The sequence below is a fragment of the Mauremys mutica genome, chromosome 12 (assembly GCF_020497125.1).
Source record: "Mauremys mutica isolate MM-2020 ecotype Southern chromosome 12, ASM2049712v1, whole genome shotgun sequence".
Taxonomy (NCBI): Eukaryota; Metazoa; Chordata; order Testudines; family Geoemydidae; genus Mauremys; species Mauremys mutica.
The window spans coordinates 69,700,549-69,711,101 of record NC_059083.1 but is presented as its reverse complement, the minus strand read 5'-3'; the positions used below and the strand labels follow the sequence as shown (position 1 = coordinate 69,711,101).

General features: G+C 48.6%; 1 protein-coding gene across 1 annotated transcript; it reads right to left on the bottom strand.

The window, feature by feature from the left end:
• Positions 1-2,506: 2,506 nt before the first annotated feature.
• Positions 2,507-6,207, bottom strand: LOC123347006 (CMRF35-like molecule 7). Its single transcript, XM_044984429.1, has 3 exons — positions 6,168-6,207; positions 3,289-3,624; positions 2,507-2,541 (listed from the first exon to the last, which is right to left on the bottom strand). The coding sequence occupies exons 1-3, from the start codon at positions 6,205-6,207 to the stop codon at positions 2,507-2,509; spliced, it is 411 nt and encodes a 136-aa protein (XP_044840364.1).
• Between the last annotated feature and the right edge of the window lie 4,346 nt (positions 6,208-10,553).

Genomic DNA, 10,553 nt, shown 5'->3' with positions numbered 1-10,553 from the left:
CCAGAGATCCAGTCTACCCTACAAATCAATGCAACCTGAAATGTTTGGCATAAATCTGATCATTACTGAATCTATTGCTGCCCCAGAACCTTCACACTTAATCCTGGCCCACATTCCAGTCCAAGCTTTTGTTTGCTGCCAGCTGTAACGTTCATAGAATCATAGAATCTCAGGGTTGGAAGGGACCTCAGGAGGTCATCTAGCCCAGCCCCCTGCTCAAAGCAGGACCAAACCCAACTAAATCATCCCAGCCAGGGCTTTGTCAAGCCTGACCTTAAAAACCTTTAAGGAAGGAGATTCCACCACCTCCCTAGGTAACCCATTCCAGCGCTTCACCACCCTACGAGTGAAAAAGTTTTTCCTAATGTCCAACCTAAACCTCCCCCTCTGCAACTTGAGACCATTACTCCTTGTTCTGTCATCTTCTACCACTGAGGACAGTCTAGATCCATCCTCTTTGGAACCCCCTTTCAGGTAGTTGAAAGCAGCTATCAAATCCCCCCTCATTCTTCTCTTCTGCAGGCTAAACAATCTGTTCCCTCAGCCTCTCCTCATAAGTCATGTGCTCCAGCCCCCTAATCATTTTTGTTGCCCTCTGCTGGACTCTCTCCAATTTATCCACATCCTTCTTGTAGTGTGGGGCCCAAAACTGGACACAGTACTCCAAATGAGGCCTCACCAGTGCTGAATAGAGGGGAATGATCACGTTCCCTCGATCTGCTGGAAATGCCTCTACTTATACAACCCAAAATGCCATTAGCCTTCTTGGCAACAAGGGCACACTGCTGACTCATATTCAGCTTTTCGTCCACCGTAACCCCTAGGTCCTTTTCTGCAGAACTGCTGCCCAGCCATTCGGTCCCTAGTCTGTAGCAGTGCAACGTTGTGTAGGATGGATTGCTCCTGAGGACTAAGCACGTTATCTTCCCTCTAATTCTGGCTAACTTCTGTGGTTAGCTTAGCCAAATTGTGAATGTACACACTCATTGGGTGTGCTCTAAATGAGGCAGGTCCATCTGAAGACTCCATTGTTAGCTGGGCCAGCATCACTCTCTCCATTAATTTAATCGTCTAGAGCAGAGGTGGGCAAACTATGGCCCAAGGGCCACATCCGGCCTGTGGGACCCTCCTGCCCAGCCCTTCACCTCTCGGCTGGGGATGCTAGTCCCTGGCCCCTCCCCTGCTGTCCCCCCTTCCACACAGCCTCAGCTCGCCACACCACCAGCGCTGTGGTGGGAGCAGTCAGGGGGCAAGGAGCAGAGGGGGTTGGATGGGTGGGAGTTCTAAGGGGGGCAGTTGGGGGCAGGAAGTGGGAGCGGGTGGATCGGGGATGGGGGCCAGGCTGTTGGGGGAGGCACAGCCTTCCCTGCCCAGCCCTCCATACAGTTTTGGAACCCCAATGTTGCCTTCAGGGCAAAAAGTTTGCCTCCCCTGCCCTAGTGATAGATCCCACCTCGGTTATTTAAACAAAAGATCACACGACTCTGTCCTCATCCAATCACACGAGAAAAAATAAACGTGTAAAACCTTCCTTTCAGAAACCAGTTAGAATCACCAAGGGACGGAGAATGACTTACCTGTCGCCGCCCTTACAAACCACAGGCAGTTAAAGCTCAAGGAAAGGGATATTTCAGGACATCATCGACCTCACATTGTCCCCACCCACCCCCCCAAAAAATATGTGAGACACCGATAGCTATAGTCAGGGCCAGCTCTAGGATTTTTGCTGCCCCAAGCCAAAACATTTTTGGCTGCCCCACCCCTGGCTTTTTTTTTTTTTGCTTTTACATGTTTGCACTTTGCAGTTTTGTTTTGACTGTTTAAAATTTAAAAAAAATGAAAACAGAGAATTTGTAGTTAGTGAAACAAAACAATTTCCTACTAGTGTAATTTTAACATTTAATTTTAACAAACCCCTCCCCCCTGGCCCAACTCTTACCGTGCTGCGGATCTGGCCCGAGGCGGATTCAGCTCCCGTCACCGCCGCTCTCAAGGCCAGGGGTTGGGGCTGCTGCTGGATCCCAGCCCTGCTCATCCTTGGTCTTCGCCTTGGCCCTGACACGAGCTGGGCTCAGCCCGGGCTGCCGCTCTGCTCCCCTCTCCTATCCCCTGGCAGGAGGCGGCGCAGAGGAGGGGAGAAGGAGGAGGCGGCAGAGGCAGGGACAAGCTGAGGAGGAGTGGCCCGCCCGGGCTCCATGTTCCCCCCCGTCCTCTGCAGCCGGAGCAGGACCGCGCTACCGGCTCCCGCCTGCGGGGTGGCTGCTGACCGCGGGAGAGCGGCGGGGACAAGCCGAGGAGGAGCGGCCCGTCCTCTGCAGCCAGGGAAGGGCCGTGCTACTGGCTCCCGCCGCTCTCCCGTGGTCAGCGGCCACCCCCCACCCTCCCAGGCGGGAGCCGGTAGCACGGCCCTGCCCCAGCTGCAGAGGACGGGCTGCTCCTCGGCTTGCAGCGGCGGGGACAAGCCGAGGAGGAGCGGCCTGTCCTCTGCAGCCGGGGCAGGGCCGCGCTACCGGCTCCCGCCTGAGGGGTCGGGGGTGGCCGCTGCCCGTGGGAGAGCGGCAGGGACACATTCCCCACTTAGCCGGCTCCCTGCCCCGCTGCACTCGGCGGCAGAACAACAGGCTGGTTACTGCCCCCCGGGGCGCTCAGGATCCAGCCCCAGACGCCGCTTCAGGTATGAGCTGTGACCCCAGCATTATGCCGCCCCATATATTTTGCCACCCTAGACACCTGCTTGTTTAGCTGGTGCCTAGAGCCGCCCCTGTCTATAGTGCAGGGGGGACGTGTCTGGAGTCTGGCAGCTCCCCCTCCTCTGGTCGTTCTGCCAAGGCCTTTCTACACCCCTGGGCCCCGCTTCTCTCTCCCTTTCCCCCCCTTCTCCTCCGCCCCCCTCACACCTCTCGGGGAGGCGTCCCGCCCCTGCCTGGGGTTGCCTCCGCCCTCGCTCGGGCTCATGCAGCCACTGGGGAGCGCGGAGCCCGGCCTGGGGGTCTCAGTAGCGGGGTGATTAGCGCAGCAGGTCGGGGCAGGGGCCGGGCGGTGCTGAGCAAAGGGCGCTGCGGGGCGCCGCGGAGGGGCTTGATGACCGGTGTGCAGCCGGGGGTAGCGCCCACCCTCCGGCCCCTCGCAGCCCCAGGCCGGGCCCTGTGCAGAGCGGGCTGCGGCGTTTGGCCCCGCCCGGGTTACAGCAGATCTGCTGGTCTAGACACCTTCCCCCGCCCAGCGCCCCCCGGCCCTGCCCCGAGCCAGGCAGCCCCAACACTGCCACAGGGCAGCGCTGGGATTTACCTGGGGAGACGGTGAGTTCCACAGCGTCCCTGAGCTCAAACCCAGACCTCTGTACCCCGCAGAGGTATGTCCCGGCGTCTGCCGGTTTCAGGTTCCCCACGGTCACGGAGAACACGCGCTGGGTGTGATTGTCTCGGATGGAGACTCTGCCCCGCGTCACCTCCGCCTCCGACCCGTCGGTCTGAATGACGTGAAACCAGTTGGAACAGAACAAGCCTCCTTCCCGGCACCAGAACTTCTGATAATTCTCATAGCCCGCCCGGTACCGGCACCGCACAGCCACCGACCCGCCCGGGGGGCTGCGCACTGCCCCGGGGCCCGTCACCGCCCAGCAGCCTGCGAGGGACAGAGACAGTGAGACCCGGGGCGCCCTTCTGCCCGCCACCAGCAGTGACCTGACCCCACGTGCCCAGGGGTTGGGGGAGTTGTGGGAGATGCTTCAGCATTTTGCAGGGCAGACAGAGGGGTCAGAGCCTGCAGCTTCCAGGTTCACCTGTCCCAAAACCTGACTTTTTAAAACTGTGCAAAGGGACCAAGAGCAATAGTGCCTCTCCCCTGGGACTGCATGGGAGCAGGTGAATGGGGCGAGGGAGGAGGATGGGCAGCGTGGGGGCTGGGCTGATCTCAGCAGGTTAATTAACTATAAAAGGGGCTCAAAATTAGGCTTGATTCTTATTTACACGCAGGCCCCTTTGCACCACTCTGGCAGTGCACAGAGGCTTAGAGTGAATGCAGGTGTCAACTGTATTTTCGACTAATATATTTGCCAGTAGAAACATTTGCTGTTTCAAAACAATATTTGGATTTTCCGTGTGAGAAAACTTGAACATTGAAAAACAAGTTCAATTTCAAGCTGACTTTTCAAAATGAAACTTTCTTTTTTCATTTTCACCTAAAATGTCATTTTGTTTTGGTTTTCCATTTCAGGTTCATATTTGGGGGGTTCTCCCCACCCCCTTTCTGCTCCACTGTGATGCTCCAACGTGCACCATGCTGGGAGATCCCAGCAATATAAACCTGACTAGTTTAGCACTTTCTAAAATACAGTTTGGAAGGTATTAGTTAAATAGAGCTAGATAGCTTGATCTAACATATCTATCAATGCTAGTCTAGACAAGGGGTGAGAAAAGTGCCACCCCTCTATCCTGCAAATATTTACCCATGTGCTTCCTTTTAAGTACAGGAGAACTCCTTTTGGTTTCATTGGCACTCATGCTTAGAGTAAATCAGTGGGATCAATCATGTTTTTAAAATTAAGCATGTTTAAGTGTTTCTAGGATTAGGCCCTACATTGGTATTGTTTGGTTCACTTTTGTTACAGTTATTTATTTATTTGTTTTTAAAAAGCAGCCTTTGAAAGTTGCTTGGAAGATACTTTGACGATAAGGGCCATATTAGCAACTAGGTAGACAAAACACAGCCTAGAAAACGAATTGCATCAGATACTTCATGGTGTCCCTTCTATCAAGGTTTCAGTAGGGCTTCCATTATTCCATCCTATTTTCACATGCTCATCACCAGAGCTGGTCAAACAGTTTGCTGTGAATAATATTTGTTACAAATTCTGGCTATCTTTTCATCAAATAGTTATTAATGAATAAGGTTTTCCATTAGTTAACTGTCTCTTCTGATAATGTTCTGAATAATTTTCCTCTTCAGCCAAAATTATCCTGGCTTTGTCAGAGACCAGAGATGATCTTTTTGTGCAAAATCTCATTAGTGATTTTTAGTTTAGTCATTTAAAAAATACATTTTCCCCCATTTAAAAAAGTATTTGGGGGGCTATTTAGGGGGCCTCTATCTAATTCAGAAAGAGTACATTGAACATTTGAAACTTTCAGGAGGCATAAACACTGATTCGGCTAGTTCCTGCTGGGGTAAAAGTAACTTAAAGGACTTACCGCTACACCGGCATCCTGAGTGGGGATGTGGCCTCAACTGGAAGAGGCAGGTTCTTTCAATATTTAAAGGCCCTCGGGCTCCGGCTCTGGCTGGGAGCTCCAGGGCCATTAAATCGCCCCGGAGCTACCAGCTGCAGAGGTGGCTGGGAGCCACAGGGCTCAGGGGCAAATTAAAGGGCCCAGGGCACTGCAGGAGTCCTGCCACCGCTACCCTGGGGTGGCAGATCTCGGGCAGCACTTTAAAGGGTCCATGACTCCACACAGCAGCTAGAACTCTGGCCCCTTTAAATCCCTGCCCGAGCCCAGTGGCCGGAGCCCCGGTGGTGATTTAAAGGGCCGGGGCTCCCCGCAACAAACATTCTTTGAAAGATGCTCAGACTCTACAGTGATCAAAGCCATTTTCTATAGCCAGAAATAATCACACCCTATAGAATTAGTTATAACTAACACATGGGTAGTGCCCCATATGGTCAAGCTTACACCATGACTTTTATGATAACTTCCTGTTTTCATATGTTCATGGCTAGAATTCATCTTATAGGAACATTGGAATAATCAGACTGGATGAGACCCAGAGTCCAGTATTCTGTCTCCAACAGTGGCCAGAGCTGAGAGAAAAGTGTGAGAACCCTGCAGTGGTTGCAAATGCTGGCAATGTTTTCATCAAATAATTGTAATGAATATTGTTTTCTGTTCTTTGTCCAGCTGTGCTGAGAACGTTCTGAAAAATTCTCCTTCTCAGCTGAAATTTCCCTTGTTTTGTCTTCATAGAAAACTTTCTCCACAGACACAGATTCTGTGCTGAAAATCTTTACTGACCTGCCCACTTTGTAAGTTCCATCTCCTGGGTGAGTTAGAACCACAGCAAGAGCATAGCTGAGACTTTCAAGCTCTGTTGGTGAAGCTGGCAAACCCTGGGCAAACCCAATACTTGCATTGTATTTCTAGTGAGCCACAAAAAAAACATTTCACTCTCACCTGGGAAAAGAATCCAAAGTAAAACCGAGAAAATCCTCATGGTCTTGGTTCCCTCAGCAGGTGAATCTCTCCTCTGGAAAATCTGGGTTCTCCAGGAGATCGCAGGGACCCTCTTCCTTTTGTGAGAGTTGAAAATGAAACCCCAAGTCTCACTGACCAGTTCTATGGCGTGAAGTGTCTAGATGGGGCAGCTTCCCCACTTCCCTTTGAAAGGCTGCTGTTTGACCATAGAAAGAAGTTGCTCAACCTACATTCTCCGGTGATTGGTGTTTGCTTCCTTTTTTAAAAAAGGAGAAGCATGATTAAAGAAAATGTCACGATCACTGAGAGAAAAGCTGGGCCACAGTTCCCATAATTTGAAGGTTTCTGAAAGGTCTTTCTGAGTGCCATGCTAAGACTTTGTCTACACTGTGGTTTAGTGGCTGACATAGATTAGAGCTGAACTGGTGCAAACCCAGGACTGCCAACTTCAAACATTCAAAAACCACATGATCAAAGAGTTCAAGCTTGTGGCTCTCACATCCAGGTACCAACATGACCACAACAAAACAGCAAAAAGCACCAAGTGTCAATATCACATGTCAAGATGTACAAAATAAATATCCGAAAACCAGAAAGATCTGTTGTTCTGTATAGCATATTGAAGTTGAATTTTTTTTGCCCAAATCATGTGATGTGACACAGCGTGACAAGTGTGTGTGTGTGTGTGTGTGTGTGTGTGTGTGTGTGTGTGTGTGTGTGTGTGTGTGTGTGGTGGGGGAGTTGTATTTCAGGAAACTTGGAAGGAAACAAAATGTTGCCAGTACCTAAAAAGAAGATGTCAGGTGCACAGAACAGGAACCAAAAGCTGAGAGAATGACTGCAATGAAGAAAGATGCAGACGCAATAAAAAACAATACTTGAAATCTGTTAACAGCAACCCATGCAGTAGTAGTGAGATGGTCACAGTGGAGACATCAGAGGACAAATGCATAGGTCATCCACAATTCAACATTCAAGAATCATTGCAAGAGAAACAAAGAGACCCAAACAAAATGGAAATTCTTTATCTAGACAAGAATAATACTGATACAACTAGTGATAGAGATGAAACAATTCCCACTATAGGCGCTGGTGATGCCATTTCTGGTCCTGCTTCATGGCCCAATCTAACACCTAGAATTTGAGATCTGCTAGTGACCAACGGTCCACCAAAAGTAAAGGACATGGACTTTCCTCTGGATAAGTAGAATCGCCATTTTTCTATGAAGTTTTTATGCTTGAAAATGGTGAAGTTCTGAAGCGGTGCTGGCTGATTTACCCAGAATCCACTGACATGGCTTTCTGTTTCTGCTGAAAGATCTTTGACTTGAATCCAAAATCATCCCTAGTATTTGAGAGGGTCAAATGATTGGAAGCACACATCTCAGATTCTCATGTGTTATGAAAAGTCCATAGTCATTTCAATTCCTTCCAAACGTGGGTGAAAGCAGAGCAAAGATTAAATCAGGATAACTGCATTGACAGGGAGCTTCAAAGTGTGATTAAACAAGAGACAAAACAGTGGGAGAATGTTATAAAGAGACTCGTGACTATAATACTTTATCTTTCTAAAAATAACGTGGCTTTCTGAGGTTCATCTGACAGGTTCTCCACGGGAACAACAGGAACTTCCTGGGTTTTGTGGAGTGACTAGGAAAGTACAACAAAGTAATGAAGAGACATTTCCGCCGCATACTTTCCAGGGAGGTGACGGATCACTGCTGCAGAAAAAGAATCCAGGATGAGATAATTGAATTGTTGGTGAAGAAAGGGCTGCAGGACATTATTAAAAGGTTAAGGAGTGCCAAGTACTACTCTGTGATTATTGGACTGCACTTCAGATGTGAGCCATTCTGAAAAGATGTCTTGCACTGTTAGGTTCTTTGACACTTTGGATGGCAGAATGACAATTCAGGAGCACTTTATTTGTTTTAAAACAGTGGACGAGTCCATCCAGGAAGGACTAACTGATACTATACTCACTACTCTGAAGGACTCTACATTAATATCCTAGACTGCCGGGGCCAGGGTTATGGCAATGGTGCAAACATGAAGGGGAAAAACAAGAGTGTACAGGCAAGAATCCTTAATTAAAACCCAAGAGCATTTTTCGTTCCATGTGGATGCCACTCGCTCAGTCTTGTGGTGTGGGATGCTGCAACATCTTCAGTGGAGTCCATGTCCCTCTTCGGCATTCTGCAAAGGATCTACGTTCTGTTCTCTGCCTCAGTTCATCGTTGGAGGATTCTCACAGATCACGTCAATACCACTGTGAAGTCAGTATGTGAAACACGCTGAAAGTGCAGAATTGATGGCATTAAAGCTGTTTGGTATCAAACAGCTGAAGTTTACGATGCCCTTATCGCATTGGCTGAGTCGGAGCAAGTACCTGCTGGTGTCCGTCATGAGGTATTCAGCCTGGCATGTCATCTTACTGAATTCAAGTTTCTTGTCTCTATTGTGGTGTGGTGTGAGATCCTTTTTCAAGTCCCTGTGGTGAGCAAAAGCATGCAAAGCAAGAAAAACATTGTCACTGTTGCAGCCACAAACTTGCTAAATGCCTGTCGTAACTATATTATAAAATACAGGGAAGTCGGGTACGAAGGAGCTCTGACAACAGCTAAGGAAATAGCTGAAAATCTTGATGTTGATGTAGTGTTCAAATAAGCCCCACATGTTCATTGTGAAAAGCTTCAGTTCAGCTATGAATGTGAAGATGGAACAGTTGACAATCCAGAAGTCAAGTTCAAAATTGAATTTTTCAACCAGTTTTTAGACACTGTGCAAGTGTCTCTGGAAGAACGGTTTGAGCAAATGAATCAACATGTGAACCTTTGGGGCTTTCTATATAACATGACCAGAGTCCCTGATAAAGAAACTTTGATGAAGCACTGTAAAGACCTTCCTCATGTGTTGACATATGGAAAGAGTTCTGGCATTAATGGCGTCAACCTCTGCAAAGAAATTTGCTATCTCAAGAGTCTGCTTCCAATGGACAGTAGCACTCTTCAAGAAGTTCTACAATTTATTTACAACAATCAACTTCATGGCAACTTCCCAAACAGATGGATAGTGCTCAGCATCATAGAAATCATAGATTTACAGAACTGGAAGGGACCTCAAGAGGTCATCTAGTCCAGTCCCCTGCATTCAAGACAGGACTAAGTATTATCTAGACCATTCCTGACAGGTGTTTGTCCAACCTGCTCTTAAAAATCCCCAATGATGGAGATTCCACCACCTCCCTAGGCAATTTATTCCCGTACTTAACCATTCTGAGAGTTAGGAAGTTTTTCCTAATGTCCAACCTAAACTACCTTTCCTTCAATTTAAGCCCATTGATTCTTGTCCTATCCTCAGAGGTTAAGAAAAACAATTTTTCTCCCTCCTCCTTGTAACAACCGTTTATGTACTTGAGAACTGTCATCATGTCCCACCTCAGTCTTCTCTTCTCCAGACTAAACAAACCCAATTTTTTCAATCTTCCCTCATAGGTCATGTTTTCTACACCTTTAATCATTTTTGTTGCTCTTCTCTGGAATTTCTCCAATTTGTCCACATCTTTCCTGAAATGTGGCACCCAGAACTGCACACAATAGTCCAGCTGTGGCCTAATCAACACAGAGTAGAGAGGAAGAATGACTTCTCGTGTCTTAATTACAACACTCCTGCTAATACATCCCAGAATGACATTTGGTTATTTTTCAACAGCATTACACTGTTGAATCATATTTAGCTTGTGATCCACTCTGACCCCACACTATGAGCCTGTTAGCCATGACAGGCTATCTTCACTGGCCACCCTGTCTATCGAGAGTGCTGTGGCTCAAAATATAGACCTATCCCCAGCAATATCAGAGTTTGCAGCAGCAAAGGCACGCAGGGTTTTGCCTTCTGAATCTTAGACTCTTGGTGAACAAAATATTTTATTTGTTATTCATTACATTAGTGTTTAATTTAATATTTAGTTTGTGTCACTTAGCTATAGTGTTATTTTTATGACTTACCGTAGCAGGGTAGTCCCCTGCTCCTGCCCTGAAGGGCTTAAAACAGCCCAGAAGAGGGCTGTGGCTGGGGAAAGAAGCCTGGGCTGATTGGGGAAAGTAGGCTCAGCTGTGGCCATGCTCCAATCAGGCCCAGCTGGCCCCTATAAGAGGCTGGGAGCCAGAAGCCCAGCAGTCTCCCTCTGTTTGTAGAGGGAGAAGGGCCTGGCTGCAGGGAGCTAGACACAAAGTACCCGAGTGAAGCAGGGCTGGGGAAAGGCAGAGGAGCTGGGGAGCTCTAGCCTGGAAAGCCCCAGGCTGCGGCCTAGTATTGGGATAACAGGTACTGGGGGTTGCAGAGGGCAGCCCAGGGGTAGGCCAA

Bases quoted from the DNA above. Each gene is read 5' to 3' on its own strand.
- LOC123347006 (XM_044984429.1), bottom strand. From the start codon at position 6,207: ATGAGGATTTTCTCGGTTTTACTTTGGATTCTTTTCCCAG. The intron at 3,625-6,167 runs GTGAGAGTGAAA...TGTCCCTCGCAG, and splicing joins ACTTTGGATTCTTTTCCCAG to GCTGCTGGGCGGTGACGGGC. The intron at 2,542-3,288 runs GTAAATCCCAGC...TCCCACGGGCAG, and splicing joins GGAACTCACCGTCTCCCCAG to CGGCCACCCCCGACCCCTCA.